Raw genomic sequence first — 25,377 nt, forward strand, 5'->3', positions numbered from 1 at the left:
GTGGCACTATTCCAGCTCCCTCCTCTGCAGGGTGAGCCAGCCCTGACGCATGTGGTGATTGTCACTGGCCCCCAGAGCCTCTCTGGCTTCAGTGACCCACAGTGAGGGGTGGCTTGAGAGCAGACTCTTCTTAGGCTCCCTCCCCTACTTCCCTGCTTGCTTACAGGGACTTCTTGGGATCAATTCCCAGATAAGCCACTTGCCTTCAAAACCTTGTCTCAAGGATTGCTTCTGGAGCTACTGATCTGGTTTGGTTACTCACTTCCAACCTTCTTTCAATCCTTCTTTCTCTTCACTTGTTCTCCCTTCCAAATGAGAAAGAGAAAAACCTTCTCCCCTCTATTTTCTCCTTTTCCACTGTTATTAAAAAAGAATCTCTCTCTATAGCTCTCTCCTCCCACCCCTTCTGACATCCATCAGAGATTAGAACATTCTATTATAAAAGTGAGGATCTCTCGCCTGACCAGGCGGTGGTGCAGTGGATAGAGCGTCGGACTGGGATGTGGAAGACCCAGGTTCGAGACCCCAAGGTCGCCAGCTTGAGCGTGGGCTCATCTGGTTTGAGCAAAAAGCTCACCAGCTTGAGCCCAAGGTCGCTGGCTCAAGCAAGGGGTTACTCGGTCTGCTGAAGGCCCGCGGTCAAGACACATATGAGAAAGTAGTCAATGAACAATTAAGGTGTTGCAAGGCGCAACGAAAAACTAATGATTGATGCTTCTCATCTCTCTGTTCCTGTCTGTCCCTGTCTATTCCTCTCTCTGACTGACTTTCTCTCTCTGTCTCTGTAAAGAAAAAAAAAAAAAAGTGAAGATCTCTCTATTTGCTATGTCCAAAATCAGTTAACAGATTTCAAAGTCCATGTTGTCATTTCCAGGTGTGCAAGGGTCATGCTAGGACGATGTGGATCGTCCTAAAGCGGGCCTTTTACCATGCTAAGAGTGATTACACTTAGTGACTGGGAGCCAGCCAGCTTTCAGAAGGAGCAGTTCCTCTGGGCAGGGGACCTGGCTCTCCTCGACTTTAAAGAAATACCCCCTTCACTTCTCTGCTCTATTCCTCTTCTCCCTCTGATTACACTCTGGCACTTCCAAGCCTTGCCTCAATTGGAGACCAAGCCAACACTAATTTGGGGAGAGCTATAGAGCCATCTTCAGAAGATTTCTGGATGGAAGATGTCAAAGCTAGACCATGTGTGAAAGCCCGGGAGTTGTAGTACTCCAGCCTGCTGGGAACTACCAGTGTTGCGTGAAAGAAACCTACTCAAGACACAAAGTTATGTCAAAAGCAGGGGTCCCCAAACTTTTTACACAGGGGGCCAGTTCACTGTCCCTCAGACCCTTGGAGGGCCGGACTATAAAAAAAACTATGAACAAATCCCTATGCACACTGCATATATCTTATTTTAAAGTAAAAAAAAAACAACAACAAAAAAAAACGAGAACAAATACAATATTTAAAAAAAAGAACAAGTAAATTTAAATCAACAAACTGACCAGTATTTCAATGGGAACTATGGGCCTGCTTTTGGCTAATGAGATGGTCAATGTGCTCCTCTCACTGACCACCAATGAAAGAGTTGCCCCTTCCGGAAGTGCGTTGGGGGCCGGATAAATGGCCTCCGGGGGCTGCATGTGTCCCGTGGGCCATAGTTTGGGGACCCCTGGTCAAGAGGAAGAGAGGGGGAGGCTGCCAAGGGAGGCAAAGACCTCCTGAATCTGGTCTCCCTTAGCTTTTATTGATCAGAAGCAGAACAGAGGTAACAGGATTACAGGGGAGAGAGATCAGGTGATAAGGAGAAAGAATGATTAATGGCCATTTTGCTGACATAAAGCAAGGGCTAATTTGATCAGTACATTCCTTTCTTTTGCTAATTAATAAGCACAAAGGAAGGGGCAATCTAGAACCTCTAGGCTAATTTTTTTTTTTTTTTTTGTATTTTTCCGAAGCTGGAAACGGGGAGAGACAGTCAGATAGACTCCCACATGCGCCCGACCGGGATCCACCCGGCACGCCCACCAGGGGGCGACGCTCTGCCCACCAGGGGGCGATGCTCTGCCCCTCCGGGGCGTTGCTCTGTCGCGACCAGAGCCACTTTAGCGCCTGGGGCAGAGGCCAAGGAGCCATCCCCAGCGCCCGGACCATCTTTGCTCCAATGGAGCCTCACTGCGGGAGGGGAAGAGAGAGACAGAGAGGAAGGAGAGGGGGAGAGGTGGAGAAGCAGATGGGCGCTTCTCCTGTGTGCCCTGGCCGGGAATTGAACCTGGGACCCCTGTATGCCAGGCCAACACTCTACCACTGAGCCAACCGGCCAGGGCCTAGGCTAATTTTCTAAAGCTGGTTCACATGCATTCCTTTGTGTCTGCACAAAGATCACTCACTCACACAGCTTCTTGGTGTTTGCATCCAAGAGACATTCACTCAGGGCTTTTAACTGAAGTTCCCCAGTCCAAGTCATAGTTAACCTTTTGAGCAGTATGAACGTTCATGTACAAACGTTCATGTACGTCCTTGTGCCTCCTGACCATCCAGAGTACGATCGTGCATACATAAAGCAACATTAAAAAAAAAGGCAAATGTATGTTCTTCTTGTTTCCATAAATTTGTTATCAAACATGATTTTAAGTTAATAAAATTATAACTGGAACTAATTTCATTTTTTGAAAAAACAAAAACAAAACAAAAAAACTCACTCCAAGGGGTCAGCGAGAATGAAAAAACTCACTACTCAAAGGGAAAATGGGTTCAAGGTTAAATGGGTGATTCCCTACAGGGAAGGATAAGCTGGAGTGGGGGGTGGGGTGCTGAGAGGGCAGAGCTCAGGGAACCTGAGGTCCAGCCTCAGCTTTGGGCCCAGCCGAGGGTACACAGCACTGGGCCTCTCCAAACCTGCCTGCTCTGCTGGCCTGACTCTTCCATGAACCAGACAGCAGCGGTGGGCAGGGAAAAGGCCTCCTCTTCACAAGGATGGGATGCTGGACCCTGTTGTTTGGCTTTCAGAGCCCACACCACCGCCATGAAAACAATCTCTGTGCTTTGCCTAATGACACACCTAACACGTTGAAGAATTACAGTGTGAATGAATCCATTTGTTTCTGGGGTTTCATTTCCTTTTTTGTTCCCTCTCCTCCACTTCTTGAATCCATTTTTTTCTGCAGTGACAATTCTCAATTTGGTCCCCACGCATACCTATTTATCTTGCCACTGTAAACATCAGTGACAAAGTCTATATTCCTTTATGTATTTCTCGTTCACCATTTTATTCGTTTTTCATACTTCAGTGTGTCTGAAGGCAGGGGGTTTCAATTACCATTTTTCTTTCAACCCACCTCATTTTTTTCTAAGTAGACAGTGCTATTTTCTCTATCAGTATTTTCTGGGCTTTTCTCTTCAAATTTTCTCTTCTGGTATATGGTCTTGGTAGTTATATCTTGAGGGTTTTCTAATAGCAAATTCTTTTTTAAAAATCCATCCTCATTCCTCTTCCAGCCTTGGACACAGCCGTCAGTAATAACCTTAACGGTGGCCTCCACTCAGGAAAGTTGTCAAGTTGATAAATATTGATATCTGCCCTACCATTTTGCCACCACTTTTCCGCTAATGCATTTGGTTGGCATCAATCAGCTTCCTTGCCTTCAGTGAGTGCCCGGTAAGGGAACTGGTCCTGATCTGTCACTTATAAGTAATCTGTTCCACATTTCATCAGGAGTTCAAATGCAGGAGAGAACATGGAGGAGAAGGAGAAGTAGAGGACAGAGAACCAGGCTGGTGTGGCCCAGAGGGAAAGGAGAAGAGGAAGCCCAGGAGGCAAGGAAAGGCAGCCTGCTGTGTAGGAGAGACCCCCCACCACCACCATCTGTACCCTCACTGCTGGGGATAGCAGCCAGTGCTTAATGACCTCCGTTCCTCTTCGGGATGTTAACCCTGCTTATCTCCCCCAATAAGGCTCCCCAGGGATGAAGATCTACATTGACCCCTTCACTTATGAGGACCCCAACGAAGCTGTCCGGGAGTTTGCCAAGGAGATTGATGTATCTTTTGTGAAAATTGAAGAGGTCATCGGAGCAGGTATGGCTCTCTCCTCCCCTTGTTTCTGTTCTCTTGGTGTCCAAACATCTTCCGCTCACCGCTCCAGGTATTCTCTACCAACTTTCTCCCTAAAAGATGAGTTTTGACCACCTACAATGTGTTTCTAGGGATCTTTGACCATGGTGACCATATTTAGTGTCGCAGAGAAGTCAGCTGTGGTTTTAAAAGATTCAGAAATAGCTCTGGAAATGGACCACCAAATTCAGATAAGGGAAAAGATGTAGGTGACTCAATTGAAAAGACTTGGAAAGAAGTAGAAATTTTAAAGAGCGGGACCTTGTCTCCCACTCCCTGATAATGGCATTTCCATGCCTTTGGGCCAGATTTCTTCCCATGCAGTCAGCAGTCCATTCCTACATGCAAGCGTTTGGAGACAGACCACGAATTAAAGTTTCCAGAAGGAAACCCACTCATAACTATATTTTTGACAGGAGATCTGTGATATGAATGGTGACACAAGACAAGTTTCAGTCCCAGGAAACATGTGTTCTCATCCATCTTACTGAATTGGACTAGACCTCCAATCCAGCAGAGAACGAACTGCCTGAGATGATCAGCTGAAGGCTGATCTAGAATTTTCATCTTTCCTTAATGGATCAGTAGTTGAGTCAATTTGACAATGAACTGAGCCTTATTAATGTAAATGAGTAAAATATCCCCAGATATCATTACTTTATAAGTAATCTGTTGTCACCTCTGTTGCGTCTTTTGCGTCTTCTCAAAAAATGTGTTTGCTTTGTGTCCTCTTTCCTACCTTTCTTTTCTTATACAACATTTCTTTGTCTTTTCTTCTTCAAGTCTTATTAGTCATTGTTCAAGCTCTCATCCCACGTACATGCTGCAGTAATCTTAGCTTTTGTGGCTAGAAGTGCTTCATTCATGTATTTGGAGAGCCATGGAGTAGCCTCTTCCAATAATATTTTAACTCCATAAAACATGTCTAGTCAAAGTCTTACAGACAGCCACTTCATATTTTATCTTTAGGGGGAAATTCACCACTCTTCCATTCACTGCCTCCCTTAATGCACTGAGGGGTCAAAAAGCCATCTGTGAGATTGTAAGTTGCATTTGAAAGCTTGCTCCATTAGGTCACCATTTTCATGGTCTGGTTTTTCTCTTAAAGAGCTCTCACCTCACGGCATCGCTGTGGCGGGTGCTGGGACTCTCCTCTCACCAGCTTCTTAGGAGTTCCAGCCGGCTGGCTATATCTGATGCACATGAGTCTATACGTATTTCCCATTGACTTTCATTAAATATATTACTCAACCATGACTTTCACTTCTGTGCAGATAATTTTCTTTTCCTCCTTAGACGCTAACATATTTAGGGATCCTTCCTTGGAAGGCTGGATTCCAGATAAATTGGATTAGTCTTAGGGGTTCAGATTTCTCCTGTAAACTTGAAAGAGTGTTGGGAGGTGGGCTTTTAGTCCTGCACCCTGTTTCCCTACATTATTAATTGTTGTTGTGTCATGTGGTTATGCTGTTAGTGCTTCTAATGTTGTTATTTATGTCATGTGCTTAGAGCCATGTGTCCTGGACCGCATTTCATCCCAGAGAGCACACATCAGCCCCATCCAGCGTTTGTCAGGGGAGGAGGAAAAAGCCTTCTCACTTATGACCCTGCCGGGGAGTTATAGTGTGGGGAGAGCTCACCAACGGCTGGAGGCCTATAAAGGGACAGCTGATGGCTCTGCTCCATCCTTCACCTTCCATTTCTGTGCAGCCGTTGTTGATGCTTGTGGATTTTGCTCAGAGAAGCTCAGCCCTCTTCATGGCTCATGTGGTACAGGGGAAGGATTGACACAGTTAGCGGTTCATAAAATGCTCAGCAGCTTGGGGTAAAGACCTCTGCCTGGTCACTGCCGACCACCCTCTACCAGCCACCCTTCTCCTTCAAGGAGAAGTCCCAGAGCTAATCCCCGGGGGTAGTAATTCACTCTGTGTAACATGGTGTCATTTTAACAGGAGACACTCTTGGCTGGAGCCAATCTTTCTCCATTCTCCCCTTTGTCCTCACGCTTGCTCCTCCCACACCCTGCCTCAGTGCGAGTAACTTCACTTTGTGCTAAGAGAGCTGGTGTGGTAGTCGAGTTCAACAAACATTTTTTGTAAGTTAAGATTCATGCAGTGTAATTGGCAATCTTTCTCCGAGCCACCTACCAGATTTGGAGCAGGGGACAGAAACTACACGGTGAAATAGTAATGAGACCCGAAAGGAAGAATCAGAAGTTATTGGTCCTTCCTTCGCTTGTTTCTTCATCAGGCTCTTGTTGGACACTTCTTGCACCCTGGATGTGGAATCCAGAGGTTAACAGACCTCTCTTCCCCTCCTAGGTCTGACCGTCTCAGTGGCAAACAAGCCAGTAACAACGTATTCAGTATTTTATGCCATCCACAACACAGGCGTGTACAAAGTGTTGGGTCAACACAGCAGTGTTCACATTATTCTGGGACTGGATGAAGGGATCAGAAATATTTCACAAAGGAGATAACCTTGGGCCTGATCTTTCAACGGTGAAAATTAGTAGAAAACGGTTTTGTAAAACCCATGAGACAATGAGACAGAAGAGGACATTTTAATGATTCAGGGAATAAAATGAACCTGACTTTCCAGACGTGGTGTGCTGGAGCTGGCTTCACTACCTTGCAAGAGCCAGTCGTCTGCATCTCTTTCCAGCCCTGTGTTCAGCGACATCATGTTGATAGCTTGACATCAGCCCTAGTAGGACTATTTACACCATGAGAATCGTCAACTTATAAATCAGCGGTATTTATTCCTTAGTCCACGGAAGCACGGGCAGTTACATACTCCAGCACACTTCTAGACGGTGCAAGGTTATCTCAGAGAGGCTGCAGAGGAACCAGCCTGTACCTGCTGAGGTCGCTCAGAGGGGAGCATTGTGCTTGTTGCAGGTGGGATTGAGTTGAAAGTGCAAGATCTTTATTCCTTAAACCCGTGATGGCGAACCTTTTTATAAAAACCGCCCACTTTTGCAGTGTTAGTCAACCTGGTCCCTCCGGCTCACTAGTGGGCATTTCAGCTTTCATGGTGGGCGGTAGCAGAGCAACCAAACGGTGCTGCAATTGGCCCACAATGAAAGCTAGAATGCCTACTAGTGGGCGGGAGGAACCAGGTTGACCAGAACTGCAAAAGTGGGCAGTTTTTTTAAAAAAAGATTCACCATCATGGCCTTCAACACTGATTCTGTGCCTGCAACTGTGGTGGATTCTTGAAAAATACACTGAATGCCTAACAATCCTGTCCTGCAAGGGTTATTGTCTAACAGAGACACACAGTGCAACTCCACAAGAGGAGTATAGGCGATTGAGAACTATGACAAGGGGCCAGAGGACACGCAGCTGAAGGTACGACGAGAGTCTTGCTGGCAGGGTAGGACGCAGGAGGGAAGTACTGTGGGGCCCCTGAGGATGTAGAGGCTTTGGATGGACTGGCACTCCATGTAGCACACCCTGAAAACAGGGAGGGGGAAAGGCTGCTGGGGAGGAATTTGCTGAAGATGAGGATCAAGCATTGAGGCTGAAGAATCAGGCCAGGGCCAAAAGACACAGAGACTGTGGTATAGATTTTTTTTTGTTTTTGTATTTTTCTGAAGTGAGAAACAGGGAGGCAGAGAGACAGACTCCCACATGCACCCAACCAGGATCCACCCAGCATGCCCACTAGGAGGCGATGCTCTGCTTATCTAGGATGTTGCTCCATTGCAACCGGAACCATTCTAGCACCTGTGCGGAGGCTACGTGGCCATCTTCAGCACCCAGGCCAACTTTGCTTTAATGGAGCCTTGGCTGCAGGAGAAGAAGAGAGAGATAGAACAAAAGGAGAGGGGGAAGGGTGGAGAAGCAGATGGACTCTTCTCCTGTGTGCCCTGGCCAGGAATCAAACCCGGGACTTCCACATGCCAGGCCGACGCTCTACCACTGAGCCAACCAGCCAGGGTTCAGATTTTATCCTATAGAATATGTGAATTCCTGTAGATTTCTGAGCAGGGTGAGTGATGAAAATTAAGTGGGGCCCTGGCCGGTGGCTCAGTGGATAGAGCATCCTCCAGTGACTCTGAATGGTAGTCCAGGGTTGGATTTCCAGTCAGGACACACAGAAGAGATGACCATCTGTTTTTCCCCTATTCTCTCTTCCCCTCTCCCTCTTCCCCTCCAACAGCCAGTGGCTCTATTGGTTCAAGCATGGCCCCAGGCACTGAGGATAGCTCCATTGGAGCACATCAGCCTCAGGTGCTAAAAATAGCTTGATAATTGAAAATCATCCCCAAATGAGGTTGCTGGGTGGATCTCAGTCAGGACGCATGCAGTCACCTGCCTCATTATCTCCCCTCCTCTCACTTTATAAAAAAGAAATGAAGTAGGGAGATGAAACTGATAGGTGCTCTGTTTGGATTGGACTGGAAGTGGGTTAATAGAAAAGTGTGGATATGACCTTGGAGGCTTAGAGACCAGTTATGGGCTTTGCCTAGAAAGGGTTTGAGATAGCAGATGCTGGGATTCAAGATGTTGAGGAAGGCTACACTGAAGTAACTAAACTGATCTAAACCAGGATGTGTCCAATCATGGTGACTGGAGTGACTATTGGGCTTGGTGACTGGAGCTGATGGGAAAATGTGGCATGGAGAAATGCCATGGCCAAAAATAAGGAACCTCAAGTTAAATGTCTATTTTTTTAGAAATTAAATTTAATAGGGTGACAGGTTAAACATCATGAAGTGAGAGGAAAGTTGCCCAGCCCCTAGGGTGTGGGAAGTGGTAGTTACACAGACAAATGAAGGCCAATAGAGTAAAATCTAGAAATTACCATATTTTCCCATGTATAAGACGCATCTTAATTTGGATGCCTAAATTTTTTATTATTTTTTTGTGTGTATATTTTTCTGAAGTGAGAACCAGGGAGGCAGAGAGAGATACTCCCACATGTGCCCAACCAGGATCCACCCAGCATGCCCACTAGGGAGTGATGCTCTGCCTATCTGAGGCCTTGCTCCATTGCAACCAGAGCCATTCTAGCACCTGAGGCGGAAGCCATGGAGCTATCCTCAGCGTCCGAGCCAACTTTGCTCCAGTGGAGCCTTGGCTGCAGGAGGGGAAGAGAGAGATAGAAGAAAGGAGAGACAGAAGGGTGGAGAAGCAGGTGGATGCTTCTCCTGTGTGCCCTGGTCGGAAATGGAACCTAGGACTTCCACACGCTGGGCCAACCCTCTACGGCTGAGCCAACCAGCCAGGGCTTAGGGCATAAAATTTGAAAAGAAAAATGTATTGCATAAAGTTATTGAATTCAAGTTTTATTCATCATAAAATTCATACAATTCCTCATCACTGTCAAAACTCCCATCCATTAGCTTGTCCTCATCTGTATCTGATGACGAATCACTGTCTTCAACAATGAGCGCAAAAACAAGCACAGAAAAGTGGAAAATAAAAGTAAAAAAAAATCTACAATCACTGTATAAGATGCTCCCAGTTTTTAGATCCCAAATTTTTCAAAAAAGGGTGTGTCTTATACATGGGGCAATACAGTATAAGGTTAAAGAATTGCTTCCACTGCCAAAGTTTATTCTAAAGTTGTGGAAGATATTGAACAAAGGATTACAAAAGTAATTGTGAGCCAGGTCTGATACCATTCAAGAAGACTGAATTATAATTACTTGTTGACATTGTCTAATTATTTGTGTAATGCCCATCTTTCATCACCAAGTTCAAAGTTCTATGAGGATAAGGGGCCATGAGTGGCTTTGTTAGTCTCATGCTCAGCCTAGTATTCTCAGTTAAGTATTTGTTGTATATGGTTGCATGAAAGTAGATCCTTGGGGGGAAATTATTACAGATGTAAGAACTGGGGAGAGTCTGAGAGAATGTGGAGAGACTGAGAGAGGTAAAGCGAGATCACAGGTGCCTGAAAGTGGCCCAGTGGAATGAAGGAAGATCAACCCTTCCTCTTCTCCCTAAAGCTAATGGGGAAAATGGAGGTCTCTGTAGAGAGAGGGAAGCTGGCCATCTGGTGTCTTGGGAGAATATCAGCTCTTTGAAACTATGAATCTGACTCACAGGAGTCATCTCGGGTCAATTCCAGTGCACTGGTTAATTCTGATCATTTTATCAGGAGACTCGCCGGAGCATACACCAGAGCTGCCATGTGTGACTGGGCCCTACAGCGTGGGTGACTGGGCCTTACACACTGGGTGGTGCAGTGTGGAACTGCCATAGCTGTGTGCAGCAGCCTTGATTGTGACAGTCAAGTGCGCAGAAATGTAGGGAGATGTGTCACCAGAAGGTGTCATCCAGGGGAAGACACGCCAATTGTATTTTAATTAATAAACACATCCTCCTCTGGCTCTAGTCTCTGTAGATCCAGCATTCCCACAGATGGCTTATTGTGAGGGAGAGAGAGGCTTGTGGGGAGAGGGCCGGATGGGGGAGTTGGGGGGAGGGGATCTGTGGGGGGTGCAGATGGGAATGGGACCAGCCAGGCCCCCTACTTCTCTCTTTGAAGAAGAGGATGTGTTTCTGGGGGATGATTTGGGAGAAAGGCCACCTGCCAACCTGACTTTCTTGGGCTCAATTAGAGTGAGGATGGGCAGCATGAGGGTAGCCTCCTATTGGCTAAGAGTCACAGAAGGAAATTTCTAGAAGAGAAAAGCAAGTAGATGTCTTCCGTAATTATAATTAAAATAGTTGACATGTACTGAACACTCATCATGTGCCTGACACTAGCCTATATACTTTGTAAGCATTATTTTATTTAACCTTCATGATAGCTTTAAGAGAAAGAGAGAGAGAGAGAGAGAGAGAGAGTTGTATGTGTGTGTGTGTGAGTTTAAACTGGTCAGATAAGCCACGTGCAGAGGATAGCTTGCTGAAGGCTGGGCTGCCAGTTGAGTTGATAATGGAGCAAGAATTGAAACACAGACAGGACTGATTTGGGTCCCAGTGTATGTGCCTCCCACACTACCTGCCCTTTGGTCACTGTTCAGGAAAAGAGCAGCTAAGTATACTGGGACATTGCTTCTGATGGTCAATTCTGTTCACCGGTTTGGAATACCCAAGCCTCTTGGCTGGGAATGAAGACCTTGTCCAGGCATTCAGCATGCATATGCGGTATGCTGCAAAGACTGTTCCATATTTCCTGGGGACAGCATGTTCTTCCGAGATGTCCCTGGTCCCTTCATTCAGTCCTCCTCTTCTACTATGACCAGTTTTCTGTCTCGAGAAGAACAACGAGACCCAAGATAAACTTAGCATTTTTAATTATATGTACTCGCTTACATTAGGAAAATAATGTGATATATAGGTATTCAGTTGAATAAAAATCACAAAAAGCTACAAGAGAAGAGAAAATTAGTTTGCTGTCACCATCTAGGTATTAGGTATTGTGGACATTGTGGCGGTTCCATCTCATTCACCCACTCCAGCAGCCTGGTAATGGGTACCTGGGGGACTCTGCTTAGAAGGAGGAGCAGGGTGGTGAGCAACTAGTAATGCCTGCCCTGAGTGCAGGGTCAGGAGGTAGTGGGATGCCTGCCGTGGTTTTACTCTCCCTGGTTCAGCAATAACCTAGTCATCTCGCATAGGCTCATGGCATAAAACTTGCTGGAAATCATACTTTAAAACCTGGTTTAAACTTACTCTTTATAAGTCACGTTTCTGTGGAAGCTTGAATTAGTAACTAGAAGTTCTGCTTTCCATTTTTTTCTCCCTCAAGGCAGTTTGGGACTTCAAAATGCAGCTTAAAAAAAAAAAAGAGTGCAATTGTGTGTAGATCCGTGCTACACACAGCCCACAGCCACTGCCTGGAATACCTGCTGGCAGGTTGGATGTTTCATTTCCAAAAATTGAAAATTCCTTCCTTCTGATTTTATATTTAATAGTTGAGGTATTTAATGCTGCTGAACCACTTTCTCTCTCTTCCTCATTTTGTCAAGGAAGATAGGAAAGGGGAACTGGCAAGGAGCTGAGACTTGCAGGGAATAATTTCAGCAGCTGTCTGGAAGATAGTCACAGGCACTGGCTAAGTGACCCTCAGCTGACAGCCCTGAGGGTAGTTGTTCTCCAATTAGAGCCAGGCATGGGAATCACCTAAGGGCATGTTAAAGCCCAAGTCACAGGGCCTCACCTGCTGAACTTCTGATCTGGCAGGTTTGGGTGGGATTCAAGAATCTGCATTTTCTAACAAGGTCCCAGGTGATGCCCATGCCATTGGGCAGAAGCCGCTGGCCACCAAACTGGCCTGTTACTAGAGCTGAGTCCTACCTGCAGGGAGGTTTTGCTATAGGAGATGCTCCAAGGTCAGCTGCAAAGACACGTGCCAATCAAAGTCCAGCCAGACCAAAATTAGGCTGGCTGCAATTCTGGTCAGGAAAAGATCTTTGTAGAAAGAGTCAACCATCATCACTACCCACTCATTTCTTATATGCATCTATTTTAAATATGTTAATGCTTGATTTGTTGAAAATATTTTTTAAGTATGATGAATTTTTATTTAAAAAAAAGGAAGAAAAACTGTATGGCCTTGATTTAGAGATGGTATACATGGAAGCTCTTCAGCGTTCAGATCATGGCAAATCAAAAAGCACCACAGACCTTAAGTTCTGGCCCTCATTATAGGAAAGTTGTCAAAAAAAACAAAAAATTGATTTCTGAGAATGGTATAGGAACTTGAATTCAAAGATCAGAGGTGACAACGGTTTCTTAGATTGTAAGCTACACTAGGCTTTTTTTTTTTTTTTTTTTTTTTTTTACAGAGACAGAGAGAGTCAGAGAGAGTGATAGATAGGGACAGACAGACAGGAATGGAGAGAGATGAGAAGCATCAATCATTAGTTTTTCGTTGCGACACCTTAGTTGTTCATTGATTGCTTTCTCATATGTACCTTGACCATGGGGCTATAGCAGACCGAGTAACCCATTGCTCAAGCCAGGGACCTTGGGTCTAAGCTGGTGAGATTTGCTCAAACCAGATGAGCCCACACTCAAGCTGGCGACCCTGGGATCTTGAACCTGGGTCCTCCACATCCCAGTCCAACACTCTATCCACTGCACCACCGCCTGGTCAGGCTACACTAGGCCTTGATTTCCTGTTTGTTACTAATAATGACAATATGCCATTGACTCCCACTCCTGATGAGACTGTGGAGATGTGAGAGGGCCAGAGCCCCCAGACTTTAGCACCCAGCTCACCTGGGGACACCCTGCAGCCTAGGTGAGGCAGCAGGACTTGCCCACTACCCCTGGCTAAAAGCCCTGCTGTGTCTTGAATGAACCCTTCAAGTCCCACTAGGCTGCAGAAACCTACCTCCCCTTCCCTTTCTCTTCCTGCCCCCGCCCTGCTCCCTACCCACATGTGACTCCAGTAGTTTTAGTTTACAAAGCACTTTCTCACTGACTCCACACCCTTCTAGGAAAGGCTGCCAGTCACCATTTCTGTTTTTATTATAGAGTTAAGAAAACTAAGGCTGGGGAAGTGATGTGCCCAAAGCTGGGTACTAGGCTTGGCACGGAATTGAACTTCTTTCTCTACTCCTGGCCAGAGTTTCCCCAACCTGTACTCGGGGGCACTTAATTACAGGGTGGGGTACAGCCTTTGCGTGAGGCTAATGGATTCAGAGACTTCTGGATGGTTGCTGCTTTGAAAGCCTCTGGGCTTGGAGAACATGAAGTCATCTCCTTGCCAGATAGGAAAGGAGCTATTTTTACAGAATCACCATTCTGTAAGCCACTATGTCCCAGTGATTGCAGAACACATTTCAGAGAGCAGTAATGACTACACTATCATGACCGACTACAAAGTCCATCTCTCCCTATCCAAGGAGAACATTTCTTTTTAAGACTGTATTTTTTTTTTTTTTAGAGCAGTTTTAGATTCACAGCAAAATTGATGGGAAGGAACAAAGATTTCCCATATACCCCCTTGCCCCTACACACACACAGCGTCCCCTACTATCAACATCCCACACCAGAATGGTACATCTGTTTAAACTGATGGACTTACACGGACACATCATTATCACTATAAGTCCATGGTTCCCATTAGGGGTCACTCTTGGTGTTGTTCATTCCGTGGGTTGAAACAAATGCACAGTGACTTGTATCCACTGCTATAGAATCATACAGATGGGCTTCACTGCCTTAAAAATCCTCTCAGGATTTAAAGATTATAGGATGTGACCTCTACACAGGATGTGATTTAAAGCGAAAATATCAGAAGCACTTAAAGATGCATCAGCCACAAAGGTTAAACAATGCAATAACGTGTCAGTTTGGAAAGTCATGTGATCCACACCATTCCACGCAGATAGACCTGTCCAAAGCTACACACTCGTTGCTTTCTTCCTCCTCTCCTTCTTTCTCTCCACTCAGCTCCATCAAGCCCGCCCTCTGCATCGGGCCTGGTGCCCTGACTGGCCTCTGGATGCCCACACTGCTTTCAAAGGAATTCCCAGGTGTCACGATAAATTCCAGGTTTCCAGGGCTTGTGGCAGTTTACTAACTCATCTATTTGGAAGACCCTTGGGTGATGTAGATCCTGGGGTTCTCGGCTTTGGGTGTACTTAAGAAATGCGTGGCAGGCAGGCCTGGCTTCAGGGGCCTGTGACAAGTACAGTCATGCTATGCCCATGCTCAGAAGGGCCTACACTTAGTTTAATGCTTTGCTGTTACGGTCTTAACGTTCTTGATAATTCTTGAACAAGGAACCCTGCATTTTCATTTTGCATCAGGTCCCACTAGTTATGTAGCCAGTCCTGTAGGAAGCTTTCAAATATGTTCATGCCAGGCCGCACCTGGACCAACTAACTGGAATCGCTGGAGGTGGGGCCCAGGCCTCTTTACTTTGTAAAATTCCCCAGTGATCGGGAACCACTGGTGCAGAACAGAAGTTCCCATGTGGGACATTTATGTGTGTCGTGGGGACATCAGATTCACCTGGAGCACTTTTTCAAACTCTGCACATTGGTGTGTAAAAAATAACGCACTGGTTTCTAAATATTCTGATAACTAGGCGGGGACATCTGTCTTTGAGATAGTTCCACTGTGTTTGCTGTTCCCTGGGCACTGAGTTGCTGTCATAGTAACTGTGCATAACCTGTTAGAACGTGCACAGTTGGGGCACAATGGTCCCTGGACTGTAACTTCTTATCCGCCCAGCTCTGTGCCCTGTGGCTCTGCTGAGCAAGCACCCCCACCGAGGGGCAGTAATGGCAGGCAAAGGGGTGGGCGCATACAACAGCCCTTGCTCAGCCCTCACTCTGGCTCACAGCTTTGGGGTTTGGGGCATGTTTTCTTCATGCCTCAGTTTCCTTATTAGTAAAGTGGTCATAATATGTCAACTCATGAAGGTTTTGTGAGGATTGATGAAATAAGACATGCAAAGAATCTAGCATAATGCCTGGCACATAGTAGGTGGTCAGTAAATACTATCTCCTCCAAGAAGAAATATGAGTGTACCGCTCCCTTCAATTCTCAACTACATTTTTTTCACTAAAAGAAAATAGAACTCATTATTAGGACAAGGAAGAAATAGCAATATTCTTCAATTAGTATACTTATCAAATTATGCAATTGGTATTCATCCAGCTCACAGATATTGAATATCTGCTAAGTCAAGGTGTCAGAGGGATGGATTCCATATACATGCACACATATACATGTAGACACATAGGTACATATATATATATGCACACATGTACATGCATATATATGGACACATGCACACATAGATGCACACATAGATGCTCACACATGCTGAACACTTACAAAACAAGTCACTGTTGTTTAGTGCTTTCCTTTAAATTTTACTCATTTGACCTACAAAAGTAATGCTTATTGTGCCCTGGCCGGTTGGCTCAGTGGTAGAGCATCAGCCTGGTGTGCAGGAGTCATGGGTTCGATTCCCGGCCAGGGCACACAGGAGAAGCGCCCATCTGCTTCTCCACCCCTCCCCCTCTCCTTCCTCTCTGTCTCTCTCTTCCCCTCCCGCAGCCGAGGCTCCATTGGAGCAAAGATGGCCCGGGCACTGAGGATGGCTCTGTGGCCTCTGCCTCAGGCGCTAGAATGGCTCTGGATGCAACAGAGCGACGCCCCAGATGGGCAGAGCATCGCCCCCCTGGTGGGCATGCTGGGTGGATCCCAGTCAGGTGCATGCGGGAGTCTGTCTGACTGTCTCCCCATTTCCAGCTTCGGAAAAATGCAAAAAAAAAAAAAAAAAAAAGGTAATGCTTATTGTAACAATTTAAACAACATGAAAATAACTAAATTAAGTTTACTACTCTGTGCTTCCCCATTCCTATTTCCATTCTAGGAAATCTTTTTTTTTTTTTTTTTTTTTTTTTTTTTTGTGATAGAGACAGAGAGAGAGAGACAGAGAAAGGGACAGATAGGGACAGACAGACAGGAACGGAGAGAGATGAGAAGCATCAATTCTTTGTTGCAGCACCTTAGTTGTTCATTGACTGTTTTCTCATGTGTGCCTTGACTGGGGTGGGGGGCTACAGCAGAGCGAGTGACCCCTTGCTCAAGCCAACGACCTTGGACTTCAAGCCAGCCACCATAGGGTCATGTCTGTTATCCCACACTCAAGCCAGTGACCCTGCGCTCAAGCCAGTGAGCCCTTGCTCAAGCTGGATGAGCCCACACTCAAGCCAGCATCATCAGTGTTTCAAACTGGGGTCCTCTGTGTCCTAATCCAATGCTTTATTCACTGCACCACTTCCTGTTCAGGCTCTAGGTAATTATTTAAAAAAATAATTTGAAACTGAAAATAAATTTGATGCAAATTTTTAAAAATATGTTTTTGGATATAAGCACACACCCCTTATGGGTACACGGGCACAAGCTACATATCACATTCGATAACTTGCTCTTCTTTTCCTCTTTGCTTAACAGTATACTGTGGACATTTTTGAAGTCAGTACCTATCACTCACCTACTAGTTTTCAATAGCTCTTGGAATTCCGCAGGATGGCTGTGCCGTTCTCCACCATTCCCTGGGTGAGGATCCTACGGTGTTCAGCTATAGAAGGTGCTGCAGCAAACAGTCTCTTATAAAAATGTAAATACTAGCATTTGTGCATCCTTTGGATGGCGCAAGGATAGAGCCTTCAGCAGTTTAGAACCCAAGAATGAGCAAAGCAAAAGCAAATAGTGATAACAGATATGATCCTCCAACCTTTATTGACATGCCTACCACGTACCAGGTGCTACAGTGGGGTGCATAAGCTACAAACATGCATGAGAGAGCCTGTCCTCAAGCAGTTCACCAAAGCAGCATGTAATTAAATGTCAAGACCAGTGTTACACATGACGTATATCTTAGCATTGTTAGGTCCATGTTGAAATCTTCCTAATGGCGCGTAAGCCATCTACTCTTACTCTAGATTCTAGCACATTCCATTGATTCCCAGTTTTGCGTGAAAAACCCTTCCACTCAGCTCCCTTCCAATCTTATTTTGTAGCAGAAAACAAAAGGAACTCCCAGCTGAATCATGGTGGAGATGTTTAGCTAGCTTTTCTAATGTGGCCAGTAATTTATCTGATTGCCCACAGTGTGCTCTATCATTTTCTTCCAGAAGCTGACAGTAGAAAAGACCGTTTTCCCCGCAGAGAGCCATGCTTCTCATCAGGCCTTTGACACACATTTCAGGGACGCACTTACAAGTAGATACCAAACTGCTTCACGTGAAAGAACTGGAAGTTAGAAAACAGGTTAGAACATAAAGTAACATTTGAAAGTAGAGCTAACAGGATTCAACTGATTTTTTTTTTTTTTTTTTTTTTGTAAGTAGCTAGGAAATAGTGTCTCCTGATTGTTTTGACCCCTGGGGATTTTACTGCAGAAATGTTTAAATGCTGAGGCACCCATGGAGGTCTGCAGCTCCTGTTAGCTTAGAAAAAACCACATGCTCTTCAGTTACCAAGAAAGCAGGTAGCTCTACCAGGCTCCAGGTGTAGTGCCTTCAAGATCTGCTCCAGATCCAGTGACTGAACATGGTGCGAGGACCTGGAATGTCCCGGAATGGGCACTCTTTGCTCTAAAGCTCCCCACTGGGTTGGATGAGACTGTCAGGTCTGCATTGCAATCTGGGGCTCTCCTTGTCCATAACTGCTTCCTCCTTTCTTTTTCTAATGTGAGGTCTGCGTGGTGATCTGAGACTCTGGCCGGTCCTGCCCCTCCCCTTTTATCCTGCACAGTGTCTGCTCGCTTCCCTTCCTAACTTCTCAGTGTGTGCTTTCTGGGGGACCCCTCAGACACAAACGCTTTCAGGGCAATGTAGGAACATAAACACCACGCAGAGGACGGAAAAGCTGAATGGATCCCCTAGCCGCTGGACAGTCTTGTGCCAGGCTCTGCTCAAGATGAATTACGACTCTGCCAAAACGAAGCTGACCCTTTCATTTCAATTATTCAGCTGGGACACAAATGAAAAACCAAATGTGAGGAAAAACACAAACTCAATTATGTTCTGAAATCCCACTTTAGTTAGCCGAACTATTTTTAAGATCTGTGGTAAGGAATGTGTTTTAGTATTCCTTCTTTGTCATGAACTGATTAGAGCCAAGACATCGTAGTTGCAACGAGAAAACACCATTTCCAATTCTGCCCCTTGAATCACAATTCCACTTTGAGCCCCATTGTTCTTCGTAAGCTGCCTCCCCTTGTGGTTCCACAAACTGAGAAGGAAGCAGGTAATGATTGCATTCTCGTTGCAGGAGAGTTTGGAGAGGTGTACAAGGGGCGTTTGAAACTTCCAGGCAAGAGGGAGATCTATGTGGCCATCAAGACCCTGAAGGCTGGGTACTCGGAGAAGCAGCGTCGGGACTTTCTGAGTGAAGCGAGCATCATGGGACAGTTTGACCATCCCAACATCATTCGCCTGGAGGGCGTGGTCACCAAGAGTCGGCCAGTCATGATCATCACAGAGTTTATGGAGAACGGCGCCTTGGATTCTTTCCTCAGGGTGAGAGAGGTTCAGGGGCATGGATGGTGTGAGCACTGATGGGTGCTGGAGAATGATGGCTGGGGAGAGGTGGCCGTGTGACGATGACCTGCCATTCAGGAATCACCCAATGAGATGTGGGTGGGTGTTGGAGGTGTTCACAAGGTTAACAGACGTGTTGCTAGAAGAAAAGAAAAAAGAGCTTGTGTGTACCCCTCCGTAGGAGGATGGCATGTTGTAGGGCCTCCATAGATGCTTGATGGATGAATAAGAATGAATACATGGGGACAGAGAATGGCCATCGGCATCTGTACGAATTCCGGAGATTGAAGAGACTTTCAGCTGCTACATAGCCCCGTGTGATTCATGCGGATGCCAGTGGTCATCTCTGCCTTTCCCCGGCACAGCCACTCTGCCCTCCACGCCAGTTCTCATCATTTGCAGTTCAGAGATAAAACAAGTTGCCCTTTTCTGATGCCTGGGCCACCTGCCCTCTGAAGGGGCACTCCTGGGCAAGAAAGGAGGAGATTGGGGCCCCTGCCTCCACACGTCCTTTCTGGGATCGATGAAGAATGATATTCCCACCCAACCTGCACCACAGGTGGGGGTACCTGCAGGCCTGTGACTGGGGAATCTACGAAAGACCCTTGTCGGTGTGCCCAAATGGGGCCCCACTAGAACTGTTCTCATCTCTCTGAGGATCACAGAGCTACTCGGAGAAGGGATGAGTGAGAATGGCCATGATGCTGATGTCTGGGGAGGGGAAACTGACTAAGTCAAAGTCAGGGAGAAAGGCCTCCTTAGATAGAAAGCTCAGCTGGGGGTCCCAGGGGAGCCGGAGACCAAAGGGGGCAGGAGGCAGCACCAGAGAATGGGGCAGGATCTTCCCAGCAAGGACTGCAGGGTAATTCCGAGTAACAGACTATGCCCATCCCCGAAGTGAACAAACAGTAGCTGTGGCTGCAGATCAAAAAACCACTTGTAGTCAGTCATTGAAACGTTCCTGGGGTGACTGCTCGAGGTGTTCCCTGTGCTGGGTGCTGGGCCTGTAGAGATGAAAGGGACATTGCTCTAATATGGTGTAAATAATCATGCCAAGACTTTAGTGGCTTAGTCCAACAATGATTTATATTGTTCCTGAAAATGCAGTTGGGACGAGGACATCTCTGGTCCATGTGGTGTCAGATGGGGCAGCTCAAATGTTGAGGCCTGGAATCATCCAAAGGCCTGTCACTCACGTGTCTTGTGGTTGATGCTTGGCATTGGCTGATATTGCCCCATGTGGCCTGTTTGGGCTTCCTCACAGTATGCTAGGTCCCCAAAATAAGCATCCCTAGAGGAGAAGGCAGAAGCTGTATCCATTTTCTAACCTGACCTCCAAAGTCACACACCATCACTTTGACCATAGCAATGAGCCCAGCAGTGCAAGGGGAGGAACCAGGTCATATTTTGATGAAGGACAGCAACCTAATATCTTCTCATACAGAAGGGATGGGGGTCCTGTTATGTTCATCTTAGAGAATGCAACATGCCACGAAAGTCCCTGTCTGCGAGGACCTTAGTGTCCAAAACTTCCAGCAAGCACCTGCCCGTACACCGTACTTTCTGTTCCCATGCATGCAATATAGAGGTATCATAAGAAAAGAACTGAAATCCTGCTGGGAAAGGCAGGGCAGGCTTCAAAAAGGAGGGAGAATTTATCTGGTATGGGAGAATGAGGGATTTGCAGACAGGCAGGGGAGCAGCTAGGTAGAAACATTGGAAGGGTGTGTTCAGTGGTCAAAGTCAGCACTGCCTATCTGGCAGCAGCTGCGTGGTGGTGCCGAAGCTCAGAAGCAGAGCTTAGGAACTGTGGTGTGGGAGGGAAGCTGGGGACCCACCTAGAAGCTGCATTTGCACAGCACTGAAGCTAACTTTGCAGGGAGAGCACACTCTTTTTGTCTCGTCTGAGTCATTAAGCAGTAGTGCCCCCCCTTTTTTTTGGTGGGCTCAGGGGGACAAGTGTCGATTGTAGGCCCATGTACTTTGCCTGGCACGGCCTCCTTAAGGGTATGGTTATACCTTGTATTTGGCCACCCTGGTACTTAGCATAAAGAGCGCCTGGTAAATGCTAGTTGAATGAAAAACACGAATAACCGTTTCTGGGACAAAAATGTTCCAGAGTGACAGAAAGAATATAGTTATTCTGAGTGAGCCTGATCTCTTGTCTTTGTAGCCAGCCCTCTCATGTCAGAGCAGGTGAGAACCACGGTCTCCTAGAGGCGCTCATTCATTCATGATCAGAGCTCTCATGAAAGCAGTCAAATAAAAGTGAGTGGAAGGCACTGTTAGAAGAAAAAGTGTTACCTGGAACCAGCCTCCAGACCCTTTCAGGAGTCATTTATTTGCTACCTGTCACCTGACTGTGCTTCACAGAGAGTCACAACATGATCTGGGACTGTGATCAGACTGTCTCCCTGGCCCGGGCAGGGAGATTCATTCTCAGGAGGCTGCGGGAGGTCAAAGCCTCCCAGCGTTGCTCTGCACGGGGCTGTTTCCATGAGGGCCCTCAGACAGGGGGGCAGGTTGGACACCAGTATTTTTCATGATGATGAGGCCCAGGCGGTGGACAGAAAGCTAGGGGCAAGAGAGGAGCACAGGAAAACCAAAGAGAAAGGATGGCGAGGAAGGAGCGGCCGGAGCAGGCAGCGCCAGGAGGAGAGGGGAAATGAAGCGTTTCTGAGTCCTCGCGTGGCATGGAGGCAGGTAATCTATAAATCTCATTTCAGCCTCACTACCAAACCCGGGAGCATAGCAACATTAATTGATGTATCTTCTGCTTGATAAAATCTAAAAGTAGGTCATCAGTTAAGTTCTGTAGGGTCCATCTTCTGGGAAGTGGAATAATTTTAGGATCACCATTCAAAGAAGGAAGGAAAAGGGTTAGTACTCAATTTGTACAGCTGTCTCCAGTCTCCAACTGGTCCTTTCACACTGGATACGGCATCTTCGGAGAGTGGTTGCAGCTCCTGCTCCAGGTCAGCTTCTGGGAGACTCTGGGCATTGGGGATCCAATGAGCTCATTGGACATGTCTTTCACAGTTCACTACTGTTCCTGTCGCACTGTGGGACTTAGAATCCCTCACATTCTGGAGGGATCTGAAACACCATTATGCTTTAACCGCACATTCAGGAGGTTCGTTATTTTCCTTTTTTTTTTTCAAATGTCTATGCCATGAATTAGGTAGCCTACCAATCTATAATTAAATGTTTCCTTCTTGGCAATCAAATTCAGGGGATTAAATCTGGAGGCTCCTCCTAAATCTTAGGAACAACCTCTGAACCTCATCAATGTCCCAACAAGGTCAACATGCTCTATAAACCTTTTGTGCCTAAAGCTTGGCCTTATGGTTGCTGCTGGTTCATTCACAGATGGTCATAACCGGAAGACCCTTGGAAGTCACTGAGCAGCGATAAATGGAGACATTTCTCATCAGGGGAGCTCATTTATGGGCTGAAACTAGACAACAGCAACCCAGAGGTCAGGAAGAGAACACCAGATTGAGAGTCCTGGGACTGAGGTTCTGCTTTGGGCTCTGCTATGAGTCACCCTGGGGTCTTGAACAGAACTGTTAACTCAATTTCCTAATCTATAAATGAAAGGCATGGAGCTAGATGATCTTGAAAGGTCTCTTCAGTTAAAAAAAAAAAAAAATCTATGATTCATTCTCTTCAAACAAATCAAATAAGGGTTTCATTTCCTGAAGTGGATTTGTCAATGAAAGTTGAAATACCTAAATCCTTCCTGTCTAATAAAAGGACCAGCAGTGGCTTCAGTGAATTTCTAGAAAAGCAATTTCAGCAGAAAGTACTTCCTGAAGGGGAGAAAGTTTAAATCATCACCTCACTGAGGCTGTTTCTTCTGTGTGCTGTGTTTTTACCATGTACTCAGAGTGGCAGAGCTGTTCCCAAAGTCACCGAGAAATCTCTTTTTTTAAATCTTGTTTCTCTTTATATGCTGATGTTCATATCCCTGGAAGTTCTTCTGGGGGAGTTATACCAATGAAATGAACATAAAACAGTTGAACACGACAGAAAAAATCTTAAGATGCTCATATCTTTCAGTTTCACCAAGATTATGAGCTCAACAGACTTGACCCTGTCTTATCATGTATATGATTATCCTGCAGATCCTAAAGGAAATTCATTGGCCTTCACAAGTCAACACATTCCAATGGAAAGGGCACTGGACAGGAGTTTAAAGAGTCAGATAAATATAGTACATATGTGATAGAAATGTCTCTACTTTTTATTTCTCTGGCCATGGCAGACATCATTAATCAATCATGGCTGCTTTTTCTGTGAAGCTTATACATAGACTTATTCTCCACTCAGCATTTGAGACAGCCATTACCAATTGATCAGAGATAGGATGTCAGTAAAGATATAATTTGCTCTTCTGGACTTAGAATCTTGTGATAAAAGCCAAAAACACACAGAGTGATTGAAGGCTGATCACTTAAACTTTCTGGACTTAATTTATCTTCACTACAAAAACAATATATGACTGCCTGCCTTTCACAGAGCCGATTTTAAAGATTAGGACACATCTATGAAGTATGACTTGCCATTCAAAAGTCAAGCAATGGAAGAAATCAATATTTGTTGATTAATTGATCCAAACTTCAGGCCTGCATCATTAATTTCTAATCATATGCTACTATAGTGGGGCCGGGGGAGCTATTACTGATGCCAACCTATTGAGCTCAGAATGCCCGGTGAGCTAGGTCCTCCAAAAGCAATGATCCTAGGATGTCTCTCCCAAACACCTAGATCCCACAGTTCTAGCTGCATGTATCCTTAGTCTTTCTCACCAAGCATCCCAGGTAAATAGGAGAGCTGATTTGGGAGACATTTTGGCCTTGCTAATAATCCAGCAATCATTGCTGCTGTCTTAGTATTTACTAAGCACTGAGCTAAGCCCTTGTATATGTATCATCTCATTTAATCTCACCAAAATCCTATGAAGAATGGACACTGTGGACACTGTTCTTATCTTACAGATGTGGAAATCACTGCTCTGAAGGTTAAAAAACTTGACCAAGAGCACTGATCTACCTGGGTGGGCCTGGCTATAAACTCTAGACTTTTAGGCCCTGGCCGGTTGGCTCAGCGGTAGAGCGTCGGCCTGGCGTGCGGGGGACCTGGGTTCGGTTCCCGGCCAGGGCACATAGGAGAAGCGCCCATTTGCTTCTCCACACACCACCCTTCTTCCTCTCTGTCTCTCTCTTCCCCTCCCGCAGCCAAGGCTCCATTGGAGCAAAGATGGCCCGAGCGCTGGGGATGGCTCCTTGGCCTCTGCCTCAGGCGCTAGAGTGGCTCTGGTCACGGCAGAGCGACGCCCCGGAGGGGCAGAGCATTGCCCCCTGGTGGGCAGAGCGTCGCCCTGGTGGGTGTGCCGGGTGGATCCCGGTCGGGCACATGCGGGAGTCTGTCTGATTGTCTCTCCCTGTTTCCAGCTTAAGAAAAATACAAAAAAAAAAAAAAAAAAAAAATCTAGACTTTTAGCTACTAATTGGCCCTTGTTGGCCCTAGAAAATCTAAGAATGACTGATCTAAATTTTAAAACCAATCAGATAATAAAGCAGGCCTAAAATGACTGAGTGCAGAAACATAACATAGATATGTTACTGCACATGCTTCCAGTATTGCTCTTCTCAAAGTCATTTACAGCCACCACCAGGGCCTTCCCCAACATCTATATACAGGTTGGCTTCTTTAGGAACACATTCATGTTCAGCAACATTGTTGTCTACACTCATGAAGAGGGAGTAATAACTTGAATCGAAAACACATGATCCTGTGACTTCAGTCTGAATGAGAATACTGTTGCTAATGTACAGAGGTTGCATGAGAGCTTTCCGAGGAGGCAGAGACCTAGTTAGAGAAAGGGGGTTGTGCTAGCCTGGCTAACTTCTCAAGGCGGTGCTGAGTGGCGTCCATTAGTAGGCTGGAGAATCTGCATCTCCCACGGCACTCTGGCTCTCGTAGATGGGCACCATGTGCTGAAGAGCAGTCAGGATTTCCGAAAAAGCAGCTCTGCTTGGAGTTAGTTAGAAAATATTGCCTGACCTGTGGTGGCGCAGTGGATAAAGTGTCGACCTGGAAATGCTGAGGTCGCCAGTTCAAAACCCTGGGCTTGCCTGGTCAAGGCACATATGGGAGTTGATGCTTCCTGCTCCTCCCCCTTCTCTCTCTCTGTTTCTCTCTCTCCCTCCCTCTCTCCTTTCTAAAAATGAATAAATAAAATAAAAAAAAAAAGATTAAAAAAAAAAAAAGAAAATATTGCTGATGAA

At 46.0% G+C, this 25,377-nt stretch overlaps 1 protein-coding gene across 1 annotated transcript in view; it reads left to right on the forward strand.

Annotated features, from left to right (window-relative positions):
- Positions 1-25,377, forward strand: part of EPHB1 (EPH receptor B1) — a 445,622-nt gene that overhangs the window by 374,128 nt on the left and 46,117 nt on the right. Inside the window, exons 10-11 of the mRNA XM_066350317.1 lie at positions 3,943-4,065; positions 18,816-19,063. Of these exons, the coding sequence (XP_066206414.1) occupies positions 3,943-4,065; positions 18,816-19,063 (371 nt within the window). The remainder of the gene's footprint in view (positions 1-3,942; positions 4,066-18,815; positions 19,064-25,377) is intronic.

This window comes from Saccopteryx leptura, chromosome 10 (genome assembly GCF_036850995.1).
Source record: "Saccopteryx leptura isolate mSacLep1 chromosome 10, mSacLep1_pri_phased_curated, whole genome shotgun sequence".
NCBI classification, from domain to species: Eukaryota; Metazoa; Chordata; class Mammalia; order Chiroptera; family Emballonuridae; genus Saccopteryx; species Saccopteryx leptura.